At 40.1% G+C, this 15,954-nt stretch overlaps 1 protein-coding gene across 1 annotated transcript; it reads right to left on the bottom strand.

The window, feature by feature from the left end:
- Positions 1-11,447: 11,447 nt before the first annotated feature.
- pou4f3 (POU class 4 homeobox 3) lies at positions 11,448-13,309 on the bottom strand. The gene is made up of 2 exons (XM_069146054.1): positions 13,186-13,309; positions 11,448-12,793 (listed from the first exon to the last, which is right to left on the bottom strand). The coding sequence occupies exons 1-2, from the start codon at positions 13,306-13,308 to the stop codon at positions 11,852-11,854; spliced, it is 1,065 nt and encodes a 354-aa protein (XP_069002155.1). The 5' UTR covers position 13,309; the 3' UTR covers positions 11,448-11,851.
- Between the last annotated feature and the right edge of the window lie 2,645 nt (positions 13,310-15,954).

The following is a 15,954-nucleotide window of genomic DNA, read 5'->3' as shown; positions in this document are numbered from 1 at the left end:
TTTTTTTGTGAAGTTGCTCATCAACCACAACTTAATCGTGCAAATCTTATCACAAACACACTGCAGAATACATTGTTTTGTTTTTTTCTTCTCTTTTTTGTAAAGGGGCTAAGGCGTGGGCAAAATGAGTATAAAGCTTGTGCCCTCAGCCAGGAACTCATAACGAACTGTCATTTGACAACTGAACACTCAAGCACTTGAAGGGCTTTTTGAAATAGCTTCCTCCAAACTCTCGTCGGCCACCGAGCAAAAAGTATGGAGATGACGATGCTTCTTCTGGTGTCTGCTGCGGCTCTGCTGGTCAGTCCAGCTTTTGCCAGTCCTGTCCGACATGACAACCTCGACCGCATCATCGAACTGTCGAGAAAATACAATGGCTCTTTCACGAAGGTAAGAGCTCATGTGATGAGCTAAACAATTTTCTTGCTTGTTAGTAAGTTGTTTTTGCAACAGTTTATTGGCCCATTATTCTAATTTTAATGTGGGAAGAAGCTGCCTGTAATAAGTGATCCATCTTTTTTTTTCTTTTTGCGTGTCAGCGTCCGTTTGTGGAGGATGTGAAGCATCTGGTCGATGCTGGATGTGAGGTGAGAAGAGTTTCAGGTCTTCCATGCTGTTCTCTGTGATCCTGTAACTTAAGAAGACAAAATGTCAATCGTCACTTTGCATAATTTGACAAGTATGCGTGTGCCCGGTGTTTTTTTTTTTGAAGATATGTTTTTTTCTTGTATACAGGATGTGATCTTCTGCAAAGTCCATCAGATCCTGCATGACCATCAGGAATTTAATAAAAGCAAGCACGGGAAGGAGCTTTTGGAAAACCTGAGTACATACATCAAAATCACAAATGTAAGAACTCCTTTTGACATTGAAATGGGAAGGTCAAATCTATTTTCTGAATTTAGAGGACAATGCACTAACGTAGCTGCAATGTGAAGTGACAGATGAAGAACATTAATGAGGACTAGTGCACTGAGCCCTCTTGATTTCTTGTCTTTCAGATGAACTGTACAGAGATGCTCAAGGAGGTGACGAAGACTGGCATCAGCAGGCCAATACTGTATTTGCTGAACAACCTCACTAGTTGTATTAAGCAGAGAAACTTCAGGGGACCCAAAAGCCACAACTCCTAAATACCTCCCAAATCTGTGCACCTGTCTGACATTTGATAAGGTCTCTGGTCAAATGTTTTTCATGATTCATAACTTGTGATAATTTGAACATTGGATATTTATATTTTCTAAAAAGTTTAAATTCATAATGAAAAAGAGCATTTTATTGGCAATACGATTCCAGATTGATTCATGGTATAATTTATTTCACTATATAGTTTAAGTTGAATTTTTTTTTCCTGTTGTGTTGTGGATTATGTTGTAGCATCTATATACAGTACGGTTACAGAGATTGAATTGGTTTGAGTTATCTTCAGTACATTTACATGTCCGGTTGGCTGTTTTTCAACAGCACAGCAGTCACTTTAGCAACTTGACGTTTTTGTGACCCAGATCTGTTGGTTACATCTTCATCTGCTTATTTATTTTTTTTAAATTTTATTTAACATAAGTTAATAAGTTAAGAGTGTTTTTCTATCATGTATTGTAATTCTCTCATGCACAACAATAAATCTTATTGCCCATGAATTGAGTTTATATGGAAATGTTTTGTGCTTTATGTTAATCAGCAACAACAGATGGACATTTTTATCCATCCTATTAATTTATAATGGTCTTGTAGTTTTGAGAATTGATCTTTGGTCATCCAAGACTTTCAAACTACTTAGTTGGTTTCAGTTGTTGTTTTATCACAATTATAACTGCAGATTATGAATACAGCGGAACAATAGTTGAACCTAGTCCTAAATTTAATTGTTTAATTTTTAGTGTGTCGAGTAGAGATGATTGACCCCACGTTTTTTAGGTCTGTATTTACAGCATTGATCCTATATTCTAAAATGTCTCTTGATAGTTTCAGTTTTAACTGGATATCTGTTCATGGGAAGATGCATTAAACCAAGGTATTTTGAATTAGTCTATCAGCTGTAATTAGTCACTACAAACATTGTATTACATGGTGTTATCTAAATATAATTTTTCTGATATTGGAGGTCATAAGCCATGACTTCTTTGATGCATATAAAATCGTGTAAATAAGAGTAGGTCGGCGGGTTTAAGGAGCGTTTTATTCACAAAAGATTATCTTTTGGTTACACTGTTATCACTCTTCTACTCTCAAACCACATAACAGTTTCTCGTCAGTTGGCAAGATTAAAGACAAAATGCTTCTTAGTATTCAGGAAAACACAGCTTCTCGGATAAGTTTCTTATATCTATTCATGTGTGCGTCTTGCATCAATTTAAGATTGTCGGAGTCAGTCGGTTTTAACGTATGTCTCAGAACATGGTAGCATTACCTACAATGCGAAGCCAGCAGTGGCCCTGGGACTATAAATGCCTCACATTCACTGTGTGCCAGTGTTTTGTTATATTTGACTGATTATTACCTGACTTTGTACAGGCCCCATGTTTTAAAAAGTTCTGTTTAAACACCTTTAATATTGTAATTGATATTACTCGTGCATAATTCTAGGTGAAATTATAGTCAAGTACTGATCAAATTAAACTGTATGGTGTTTTATAGGAGACACAATGCATGGTAGGCATGTTGATACACAGAGAAAGCACAGTGAGAGAAACATGGGTCAGTGAGCCCCCTAGTGGGTTCGTCTGGCCTTTAATGGCATTAGATGAAACCTGTGTTCTCCCACACATCTGGTTTAACTATCAGAAGGAGGACGGTACACAGTTGAATCCTATTTGAATTATTGTAAGTATCAAACTGTGACAACAAACAATATTAAAACAGCTGACTCGAGGAAGATTAGACCTCGTAATGTTCACCCTTCAGTGAGAGCTGAACATCTTTCAAAATCTCGATTTTATTCCAAACTTGTGTTTGGTGGATTGAAATGGCTACAAATTTCTTGTCTCACTGTTTTGTTGTGTTGTTTATCATGATGCAATGATGGGATGTACTCTGATTTGCCCCCAATTAGCTGGTTAAAACTTAATTGAAGAATTTGATGATTGTATGTTTGATGAGTAAAGACTAACATCTTTGGCAAATAATGACATTTTTTTAAGTATACATTTCATTTGTAACCTTTATCTCATTCAAAATGGCAACAACACTTTAAACAGTCCCTCCCCGATTCAAAATAGATAAACCATGAAAATGAAATGAAAACTGGAAAACATTACATTATACTTCCAATTTAGGGCATACAGTTGATTACTTACTTTTCAACCAGGTCAACCGTCACATAAAGTATGTGTATGTGTGCAGAACCGCTGATGGATCTTAAAATGCAATGCAGAAACGTTTAGAAGTTCCAAAGGATTGCTCAAAAATGAACGCTTCTGTAAATCATTCAGCCCACAAAGAACTTCTGAAGAACCCTGTTTTCGTGGAGTGCACTCAGCTAATCGGGGCGCCCCAGAAATACATTTGTGTAAGATGCTCTGGCTGGCTGTGGTGAGCCAGTTCCCTCTCTGAGAGAAACACGTTTCACCACTCTTTTCCCCCTTGCCTTGGACAATGTACCCGTCACTCAGTGACTTGATGCAATGTGAGAGCTATGAGGAGGCTTACTCTTGGTGGTGGCTGGGTCTCTGTGTGGCGCTCGGCTGTGTGTATGTGCGCTACTGAACCGTGGCTCCCTCATTACTTAATAAAGAGAGAATCACTCTTCTTTTCAACAGTGCTTTTTATAGCACTGTTGGAATATTCCCGATACTTTGTTGAACCTTCTCTCCTGTGTTTTTTTCCCCCTCAAGGACGTCAAAGGACAAATAAACTCTCGGATCGATTCAGTAAAGAGAAGATAATCCTCTATATGCTCAGCGGGTCACCAAACTAATCATTCTCTTGTGGACCATAAACACAAACGGTGGTGGAAGAAGTGTCCAGAGCCTTTGAACAGGTTAATGAAGCCAAACAGACAAGTATTACCAGCAAAATGTGGCAAATTATGGCATATTTAATATTGTAGCAGGTCGAAAGGAAGCTAGTTTTAACAGTTGTTTGTACTGTTGGGTAATTTTATAAGCGAAATGCATATTTGGGATTAAAAAGTACAAATATATGGGAATAAATAAAGGTATTTAGATATATTCTACCACTGCAGATACCTATTTGTGACATATAATTATATATATAGGATGCACCTGGACCTGCAGGTAAAGGTTTAAATCCCTGTTAGGAAAAGAAATAGCTGCCTGCCTGAGGATTAAATAGTTCCTTTCAAGAATTGTGATTATTATGATTGCGGCACTGAATCTAAATTAAAAAAAAGCTTTATATTTCTCACATAGAATAGAGTCTATGTGGCTAACTGCAGCTCTTTGTGAATTCCTGTCAAAGCCATGACAATATAGTTGAATATTTTATTTTTGTTTAGAAAATTTGTTTAGAATTTTGACATTTTATGTAAAAATGTCTTCATTTTAATGATATGACCATTTTATAGATATTTCTAGAATCAGTTTTATCTATCATATAATTCAAAACATTTTTGGGAAACCCTGACTCATCTACTGTTTCAGCAGTGTGATTATTATTTGTAAAATCCTTCGTCTGAATTATGTATCTATTTACGCCATGATTTTTTTTTTTTACAGTACACCCACCTTGTTAGTTTTAGGGTGGTGTGTTTCTACAAAATCTAAAAAAAAAAAACTATTTTATATTTATACACAAAAATCATGATCACTTTCAGTCTCAAAAACATCAAAATCAGCAATTTATGTGAATCTATATGACTGCCATCATGTGGCCTTAAACAAAAGATAAAGTGAGATTAGTTTTGGGCCTGTTTGAGTACTATTGGTTTAGATTACCGAGAGCATAATAGTGGCTCCAAATTAAAACTCCATGAGGGAATGCTTGCTTGTATGCAGTAAGCTCGATTAACCTCATGGCACTCGTACACCCTGACCTGTTAGTCAAACATATCACAACAGCTTCGTTTTTCCACCTAATCTGATGGGGTCTTTCGTGGAATACTGTCTGTGTCAAACGTCTCACAACAGGAGTTTCTAATCTGCGTTCATTGACCGGACTCATGTAGACATAAATCTCTTTAAGTGTGTAAAAGGCCCAGCTGATTCTGGATCATTTACTCGTCCTCAGAGCGGCTTGATAAATATGGTCGCGTTACGTTCTTCCATTTGAAGTGCACACACACAGAGGCGTGCACGCTCAGCACCGGCTGCCTCTGCTGCTTCTTTATTGTGTTCCTGGTCGATTAGCCTCGGGCCTGTCTTCGGGGCCTGGGGCCGGTGGGAGCAGGCGGGAGGGGGGGGGGGGGTGAGGGCGGGTGTCTGCATCTGCCAGGGGACCTCCTTCGGGGGCCCCACTGTGGCCTGGCTCCGTTTTCATGTCTATCTTCAAAGGCACGGCTCCGTGGAGGGAGAGAGAAGAGAAGACAGTGGCACAGCCATTGTTATTTTCCCATGTGCCCTCCATCAGCAGACAGGATCAGTGGTGACGGAGCATGTCAGCACTGAGCTGCTATCTCACTTCCCTGTTTACATGTTTTTCACCCTCAAGACGATCAGAAATACAGAATGCACACAGGAGTGTCGATACATGTGTTTCCTGCCAGCAGTCTGGTTTTTCAAGCATATGCAGCCTACTTTGCTGGCAACCGGATTATTATTCATGAAGGGCCAGTTGTTCATCTTGGTTTAATATTAACAAAATGGAAACACAGATTTTAAGATCTGGTGTCCGCAGAGTCTTAATTGGTAGCTATATTGCAAAGTATGTGTTTGTTGTTTTCGTGGCTTTCTCTACTTTAAGAATTTGTAAATCTTTCTCATGACTCCAGGTCATAAACAGCTTCCTGCTTGATTTTCAAGTTAGAGACTGTGCGTTTTACAAGATAATTCGGTTTCTTTTGCTTACATGTGCAGTTTCCATCAGACGTTTTGTATATCAAAGTACTTTCTGAGCTTTGTGATGGAGCAGAGATGTGGAACACGGAGGACGCAATTGAGTAATTAGCCTAATTAAATTAGCCTTCAGAATCTAAATGGACAAGGCTTTTGATTAGACGGTGTCTCCACTGCAGGATGGTGGAGCATCTTCGTGCCTCCCGTCCTCTCGGCAGTCGGTCCTCCGGGTGCTCCTGCTGTCACAGGGGTTTAGTGTCAGACTGTCCGAGCTGGCAGGGACGCACTCACCTTGACATGATCAACTTGGAAATGAAAAAAACTAAATCCAGACAGTCAGTCAGGATAACAGACTTGTCAGACGTCTGAGATTCTGCCTTTCTTTCTTTCTTTCTTTTTCTTTCTTTCTTTTTCTTTCTTTCTTTCTTTCTTTCTTTCTTTCTTTCTTTCTTTCTTTCTTTCTTTCTTTCTTTCTTTCTTTTAACTCGTCTTATCCTCTGTTTTCTTTTTCTTTGTTATTCTTTCCCACTTTACTGTCACACGTTATTTCTTTAAGTCACCGTCTACCTATCTTTCCTTCCTCGCGTTCATATTTTCTTGCTTTCTCCCTTCATTTTCTTCCTTAAATCTTTCCCCCCCCTTCTTATTTTATTTTCTTCTTTCTTTACTCTAGCACTTCCTGTCACGTTATCCTGTGTCTCCTCTTTTTCCTTTGTCTTTCATCTTCTCTTTCTGACTGTCATCACTCTTCTTTCTTCTTCTGTTGTTCTACTCTTGCCTCTCCATTAAACAATTCTTTCTCTCTCTTCCCTTTGTCTGCCTTCCCTCTGTCTCGCTACACCACAGCCGCATTTTCTTGGAGAGGATTATTATGTTCAGCAGACTGTATGGTGATTATATGTTCATATAGTCTAATCTGAGTTTGTGTGCAGACCTGCACCTGACCAGCTAAGTGCTTTGTAGAAGGAGAAAGAAATCACGCCACAGTGAGTTATTTCTGGCTGGGTTAGTCTTATTTCTCTGGGCACTTTTATAATGGAGAAGACTTGAATAATGAATGGGGTGTATAATACTGTTCAGACCGCTGAATGAATTAAGAAAGTGCATGTAAATGAGTTTCTGTGAGTGTCTCTAATATACACTCTTCTGTTGTCCTTTCAATTCCATGCTCTTATTTTGTATTTTTGGAATCAGAACATAAATTTACACTTCAGCGGAGCTCAGTGAGGAAATTGGAACACTATTTAAATTTGCCTCTTTTATCTGATATGGTGGATGGATGCTACATCTCTTCATGTGTGTGTGCACTTCTCAATAGTCTCAGCATAATGCACAGTGTGTTAGTTTGCAGGCAGTTTGACCTCAAGCACAGTGAGACTCTAAATGTTTCTCCTTCTCAGACGTTCCCTCGCTCTTTCTGCACAGCTCATACAATATTAGATGTATCATTTTGTGCATAATAATGTTATTGCTAAATCAGAGCATATATGTGTGTTTTTTTTTAAGTGTTATCACTGATTTGATTGATTTGATAAATAAAATGTGAGCAAAAATCACCGTCGGACAAGGTTTTGCTTTAAATGTACAAATCATTATAATCGTTTAAAAATACTATAAGAAAGGTTGTTTTAGTTGTGACTCTTCATTTTGTCTTTTTTAATGATTTAACTGATTTAGTCATTTACTGTGTCAAATTTTAGAAAAGAGTGAAAAATTGGCACTAACAGGCTCATCTTATAGACCAAGGTGATGTCCTCAAACTCTCTGACCAGCAGCCCAAAACCCTGAAATAGTCCGTCTGCAGTGATTTCACGTAGAGAAACGCAAGATGCCCACATAGTTAAGATGCTGGAATTAATTTCCTATCGGAATAGTTATTGAATAAATGTTCTGTTTTGTGCATGAATCAGAAAAAAAAAGAAAAAAGACAAAGGTTGGTCACAATACCAAGCTCCGACATTTCAAAGTAATTGGCAGTTGTTCCAGTCATCTTGGAGAACTTGCCACAGTTCATCTGGTTTTAGGTTGTGTTGCAGCTCTGTCTCTTCGTGTGATCTCAGATGTTAAGTTCGGGGCTCTTCCATCTGTTGCAGGACTCCTTGTTCTTTTTGCTAAAGACAGTTCTTAAACTCTCAGATGCATCCCTAATGATATTGTATGGTAGAGAAGAGTCTAAACCTCTAAAGTGCAGAGAACTTGTGCACCATAATGCAGGCAAAATAACTTGTAAAAGTTATATTGCTACATGTAGTAAATTATTGATTAATCGTTACTGATGTGGCTTTAACTGGCCTAGGTGGAGCTGCTATATACTGTTGTGTAGTTACATTTTCCTTATAACAATACATTGTGTTCTACATGCTCATTAGAGGTTTTTAAAGTCTTAATCTGTTAAGAAACAAGTGCAAACTGGGTGCGTCGCCCTTCTGTTTCAATTTTAATAGTGTCAAATTAAAGCACCTCAGAATTATTACAGTACTCTGTTATTTTCAGTTTCTCAGGAGTTGTTGCTTTTCTGTTCGCCATAACTTGAATAGAAACACAAATAATGCGGATTCTCACAGCAAAGTGTAGAGGACAGAGAGGGGAACAGCAGATGGACAGCATCTCCTGCTCTACCTGTAAAAGACATCCATCACTTTGGCTTCAAGTTTCTAGAGAGTAACACAATCTCACTGCGTGCAGACCTGCTCGGGGCGCACACAGGTACTGTATGTGCATAGGGACAAGCAGTATAGGTTGGTCCTGCGCTGGTTTGGCTTCTGATGATAATAGAAGGTGACTAATAGAGAGCGCAGTGGAAGCTCTCTTCCTTCCCTCTGGTCACATTCTCATTTGTTGCTACTGGCATCGGATGAATTATTAAGTTCGGGGTGTCTTTGGCTCCTGCTGCTCCCCTCACATTCCCCCAGTCTGCTCCCATGGATGACAGCCCTGTGCTCTGTGTGTGTGTGTGTGTGTGTGTGTGTGTGTGTGTGTGTGTGTGTGTGTGTGTGTGTGTGTGTGTGCGCGCGCGCGTGCATTCTTCAGCAATTAAACATATCTTTCATCCTCATTCTGTCAAAAATGGTCTTCCCTGCATGAAGACATCTCAAGTAAACACACTGTCTCTGTTTCTCTTACACCCTCCTCTCTTTCTCTCTCTTTCTCACTCATTTAAAAAAAAAAAAAAAACCTCTTTAATTTTGTTTTTGTCTCAAACACCAGTCTAAGGTTTTAACTCTGTATTTCAGACTGCTCCACCATGTGTTGAACAGTACACTATCTGCAGTTTGATTCAAAACGGCTTTTTATGCAGATAATGCACACATTGGGCCCCAACACACCTCCAGTTATTGCATGAGAAAATGCAATATACCTTTCAGCTGCTGCTGAATTATTGAAGTGCCCTCGGTCGCCACATGCTGCTTGCAAACGCTCACGAGCCTGCAGCTCAACTTACCACGTAGGAGGTTATGATATCAATACTGGCATTACAAAGATCAATTATTCACATTGCTTTATTCAACTCGTGTTTAACCTTACATTTACGTCAGAAATGGCTTCATTCAGCACAGAGAAACTGGACTTTATTCGTTTTCATTCTTAGAGTTTGATGGGTTTTTTTTTTAAATATCTTTTTAACGACGGCTAAATTGAAATATATCCGGATAAAAACGTCAAGAAAAATGTGACACAGTTTAGAGAAAAGCATAATTTGAAAACTATATTAGGGTTAACAATTTACCTTCTTTATCTTCCCTAAATTATAGTCTTCCATTAATCACCTCTCATCATCAAAGAGAATATTTATAAGGCCCACAAACGTTTCCGTATAACGTGTACAGTATTGATCTCCTTCATGCCTAAAATAAAACCACAACCGGCCGACAGTCTCACAGGGAAAATCACACAACCGCAGGTCATGTTGGATTCCGGCAGAAGCTTTTGTTAAATGTAGCTTTAAATTAGTTTTTTTTGTTTTTGTGGGAAGCGTTTGATTATCATCAGGTGAAAGTGGCCACATTAGCGGATACACAGAAAATAATCAATAATTTTGAGTACATTTTAACTTTAGCATTAAAAAATATATATATATATATATACACGGAAAGAACAAATAATCATTTAATTATAAAAATATGAATAATTTTAGATTAATCTTTAACGGCTATATGAGACGCGTAACAGTTGTGCGTCTTTCCAATTTTGAGCAAATAGCTCAAATAAAATAAAATAAGAAAAATAGAATAAAACATATCAAAGGGAATAAAATACTTACTTAAAGCCGAACTAGAGAAAAAAAAAAACAAGAAACATATAATTTCCCTCTTCCCTGGGTCAATTTGTGGTGCATCCAGTAAATCCCCAGAGTCACCAGAGTTCCCAGTCAGACTTCTACTCCCAACTCCTCCACATTACTTCGTTTTATACCAATATATAATTAATATTGCATCGTCATTACTTAATAATTTCAAACCCCACGCACGACATAACCTGGTGACATGAAGGCATCCATAATTAAACCTGCTTTAATTAAAGAGGGAAAGGGGCCATTAGCAGCGTGTGGAGGGCACATGCTCTGCGCTCCACGGTGTGAAAATCATTGTGAAAATGGAGGCCCCTGCGTTTTCTCTGGTGCTTGTATCATATAAAACAATGCATATTTAATCCCAGCAGAGGTCTGGGGATTTATAAATAAAACAGCCGGGCGAGTTCCCATAAAACAAACAGTTTACAAAGATTTTATAGCCCATTGGTGCATCTCAGGGTGTGTTGGATATTTTTTCAACGTATACGCCACATTTACAGGCCTCGTGCCTCCGCCTCCACATTAAAATAGTACAGTTTAATAAATCAGAAAAATAAAGTCGCTTCATAGGAATTTTAGAAAATAACCAATAATTTATTAAGTTTAAATTTCACACATTTTTTTTTCAAGTGAAATCAAGAGTGAGGGAAAAAAATAAATACTTAAATTAGGTGACGTATTATATATATATACTTTATATATCCGAGCTATAAAATAATATATACAGCTCACCTGTAATGCTCCAAAACATGTTCACATCAAAATACTAAAATATAGCAGCAGCCAAAGCCACACGGATGTGCCTCATATAAGAAGGTGTCGTTTCGATTTCTAAATAATTCAAGATAAACAAAGTGTCATACCTGGTGAAAGACTTACTGGTTTTTGTGCGTAAATTTACGATCACACAGTTCACGAAGAGAGCAGATTCATTTGCAAAAATAGTGATTTAAAAAGTGAACGTTTGAACATTTTATCCTTGAACTCACATTCCACTAAAGTCTCCACATATAAAAAAAAGAAAGAAAAAAAAAAAAAAAGAGGTGAAAACATATAGTTCAAGATATGATGGTGTACTTCTGCACAAAGAGCCAGTGATGTGGAGGACAAACTCTGATCCCAACCAATGTTACAAAAAATAAAATTCAATGATCTTTTCATGAAAGTCATCTTTCTCTTTTAAAAGATCAGTTTCACACCGCTGACAATTAAACAGCCCATAAATGTCGCCTTTAAACTCCATGTTATGGTTTCAAAAATAAAAACGAGTTAATATTCCCTGAATGTGACAAATTGTCAGGGTGAATTGACTGAAAATTCAGTGTGTGCAAGATTCACGATAAACAACATCAAAACCACCCTCCTCGCAGTTCTATAACACATGTGTGAGTCCCATATTAATAACAAAATGGAAAAAAAAAAAAGTGCAACAATGAAGAGTGAGTGCAAGAGACGAAATGAAAAAAGTGGACTAAAAAGTCTTTTTGGAGACGATCCCAGAAGAGACGTGAAGAGCTGTTGATAAATCCCTGTTAGTTAGGCTACTTAGGCTATTATTAATCACTCGATCAAAAATGTAGTAGGCTATTTTATTCATGATGTGTGAAACTCAGTGCACCGCAGAGTATTTCATTCGTTTCTGTTTTTGCCGCTGGTTGCAAAACCACACTCGAACCACATTCTTTTTCAGGTCCAGTTTTTCGGCGATGGCCGCGATTTTTTCCGAGGAGGGCCGGGGCTGGATGGCAAAGTAAGCCTCCAAAGATCGCTTCTCCGGCGCGGCAATGGAAGTGCGCTTTCGTTTCCTCTCGTTCCCGTTGAAAAGGTCCGGCTTGGTGCTTTTCTCTCGGTATGCAGCCTCGGCTTCCTCCAGCCAGGCCTGGAGAACCGGCTTGAGCGCTATCATGTTGTTGTGGGACAAGGTGAGGGACTCGAACCTGCAGATGGTGCTCTGGCTCAAAGACCCCACTCCGGGGATCTTGAGGTTGGCCAGCGCTGACCCGACGTCCGCCTGGGTCACCCCAAGTTTGATCCTCCTCTGCTTGAACCGCTCGGCGAAGGCTTCCAGCTCCCTGGGATCCGACTCCACGTCGTTGACGCACGCCATGCCGCCGTGCACCGACAGGGAGTGAGGGTGGGCCATGGTGGCCATCGCCTGGTGCAGCTGCCCCATGGTCTGCAGGTGATGGTGAGGGTGCTGGTGGTGGTGCGACGGCGTAGTCATCCCTGGAGGCTCTGGAGCACCCATCCCGGTCACTGCCAGGCTGGTGGAGAGGTGGTCCAGGAGGTCCGCGGCCTCCAGGGTCTGTCCGAGGTGGTGGTGGTGGTGGTGGTGGTGAGAGGCGATGGCGGAAGGTACGTGGGAGATGGGCACGGTGGTGGAGGAAGAAGAGGATGCTGAGGTGCAGGGGACACTGCTCATGGTATGGTAAGTCACGTCTGGTTTGAACGGGTGGCTCTTGCCGTGAGAGACAATGCTGTCAGCAGCCGCCAGAGCCTCTGCCCGTGCCAGCAGGCTCTCATCAAAGCCTCCGAATATATTGCCCTGCAGCTGCAAGCAAGAGTGCGCATACTGGAGTCAGTGGGGAATTCTGTCAGGCAGCGCTCAGGATCTAAAAAACATTTTCCAAAGGCAAGCAGCACCGAGGAGAGGAGAGAACCCTCCTCAAAGCGCAGGTCATAAAAATTAATATGAAAGCAAGAGCATTGCTTGAATAGACATGTGGATGAGAGGGGGAGGAAAGGGGTTGGGAGGGGGAGAGGTGGAGGGGAGGGGGGGACACAGACAGAGGAGAGAGAGAGAGAGAGAGAGAGAGAGAGAGAGAGATAGCGGATAGAACAAAGTCCTGTCAAATCAACTTTACAGACATTTCCAATGTGATATTTTTCTCTCCTCTCACCCGGTACACTCCAGCCATTCTCCCCCCCCCGACCTGAACGTACCTGCGGGGCGGGCAGACAGACTCTGCGCATGCCCTCCGAGCCTGAGTGCAGGCCGGGATACTTGGGCTCGTGCAGAGCCGGGTGCATGGAGAAATGCTGCTTGCCGTTCATGGTCATCATCATCCTCCCTGCGAGCACCTCGCAAGCAGTGTGGCCCCTGACATGAAAGAAGGGGTGGCGGACAGCTGCGGAACTCCTTTGCTCTCCTTCACCAGACTGAGCTGTTAACATCGGCCGCGCCTCCCGGCATCCCTCTCTCCCTCTCCCCCCCCCCTCCTCCTCCTCCTCCTCTTTCAGCCTCTCTCCTCCTCTTCCCTCCCACCTGCTCTTATGCTTAATTTACAAGTTGCAAAATCGTGTCCTTTGTGCGCAAGTGTCGAAAAAAATGAACTCAATTAAAATTCATATTAAAAAGCTCTTAGTTCACGAGATCGTTGAAATAATAGTTTTAAAATGTTTTTCCCTGTCATTCATACAATTTTGCTGCACTGTTAAGCGAGATTAAAAAAAAAAAAAAAAAAAAAATTTATTCCAGTACATCTCATCACATCACCATTTGTGGCCTATCACTTCTTCTTCATGAGTTTTGAGCAGGATAACACACATCTTGTCACAACTTTGTAGTCAGTGTAGGTTCAAATGTCAACAATGTACAAGCTGACATGCAGAGAAACCATGAATTCAGCCACCACCGTGTTCCAGTCATTTTCAGCACCATGGACAGCGCAGCACTGCTCAGCACCATAACCTGTGTACATTAATGGATGGACGGACGGACAGATGAATGGATGAATGGATGGACAACAGAAAACTACTTTTTGATCCTACATGCTCCCAGCTGTATCTAAGACCTGCAGATTGCTGACCAGTTGACCCGGCAGCCTTGGCCTGCTTCCGTCCCATGTGAACGCCCATCCTCGGGGCTGCTTTACAGACTTCTCATGTGGCTGCCTGGTTAAAACTCATGAAGCCGAGGTGGACGGGCCGAAAGAGGAGCCAGGCGGTCGGAGGCGGGCTGATGACACAACGGGTCCATCTGATCCTGCTGGCCACCTCTCTGGTTCCCCAGACTGTGAATAATTTAGCAGCGCGGTGGCAGGCATCCATTACCATGCTGGCATGTTCTTATTCATTACACAGATTAAAACAGCCAAGATCTTTTCTCACCGTGCAAACCTGTTGCAGCCAAACTTTCAGACCTGTATAAAGTGACTAGTAACATGGGCATAAAGGACGGGAGGCACACATAGACAGTATTCGGATTTGCGGATGATGGAGATCCCTTTCGAGAGCCGCTCCATGAATGTTTGAAGACATTAAAACAGCTTTGAATGATAATTTTTGTCTGATATGGTGTGAGAAAATGAGAAATGATTAAAATTACACCTACGCCTCCTCCCTAGAATATGCAAATAGTTTAAAAATACTACTACTGGGCACAACCTTTCTCCTTCATCACTGAAAGAACATCCTTACTGTACGTGCAATGCAGGCGTCATGTTTCCACCACATCACACTGTAAGCTGCCTGTTGGACCAGCATTGGTCTCCAACCTACTTGTGATGTCACAAACACGGGCCCCTAGTTGTACCCCTTTAACGTCAGAGAAACGTTTTCCTTTTAGCATAAGAAAACAGCATTCAAGTTTCCAGCTTTGCAATTACATCAAAGAGAAGTACTTCTACATTTTTTTTAAATCAATTAAATCCATTAATTTTTATATAGAAAAATAGTCACATGAATGAAGCAGTCTGAAAACTGTGCATATAGATCCCACATAATTTATATGACAGACTTCTAAACAAAGCGTGAAGTTCCTTTTCTCATCCTTCCCCTTTTTTTTCCCAAGTAATTATATGGCAGAGATCATTCATAATTTACTGGTCATTGTTTACAACTCCGTCGTCTCTGTTCTTTTCACATCCTGATGATTGCATCTGACATGTTTTATGAAGAACTTTGTCATATTTGCAGCCAGATGTGGCTGTTTTTTCATTTTTCCATCTGGCCGGCGTGCAGCTGCAGCTCCATTCCACCAGATGACCTGACTGCTGTCACAGCATTTATTACACACTGTGGTAAGTCATTTTAGAAAAAACTTTAGTTCACTACCAATCAACAGCTTTTTTTTTTTTTTTTTTTATGATATTGGAAATTACATTCAGGAATACAGTTGATCAAAAAGTGTTAAATTTTTGTTTTTTTGTTCTTGTTTTTGAGTTTATTAAGCTCCAACATCATCTTGTATTTCATACATATTGATACGATTGTTTGTTTATGTGCAACAAAGTTTTACTTTCATTGATTGCCTCAGAGTTTTTCAGTATGTCCCATTCACCCCAACTTAAATTGTTGTCTTAAGACTACATCTACCATCATATTGTATTTATTCACTCAGCTGATTGATTGATTTTGTAATATTCCATATATAAAATTACTGAAAAAGTTTAACCCAAATAAATGCTGAATGCCTTTCTTTAATGCATTTACTGAAAACATTAAAATAGCCCAAACTGAAAATGACTCTCTACTTTAATCCTTTTTCAAAATGTACACGTCGCTTTTTAAAATGTTATTTCATTATACCATTATATAAGAAAAATATTACATTTTTTTTTTTGTCTTATATTTGATTTATGTATCTATACCTTTTAAAATATCATACCGGCCTTAAATGGTTTCCATTCTCCCAACTGTTTGTTTTTTACCTCTCAATCATCAGGTCACCAGGAACAGTACGCTGCGAGGGCCCCAGTTCCTGTCAGGGCC

The sequence above is a fragment of the Embiotoca jacksoni genome, unplaced genomic scaffold, assembly GCF_022577435.1.
Source record: "Embiotoca jacksoni isolate LCO1_2020_lvr unplaced genomic scaffold, fEmbJac1.0.p SCAF_13, whole genome shotgun sequence".
Classification (NCBI taxonomy): domain Eukaryota; kingdom Metazoa; phylum Chordata; class Actinopteri; family Embiotocidae; genus Embiotoca; species Embiotoca jacksoni.
This window is presented reverse-complemented; position numbering and strand designations above follow the sequence as displayed.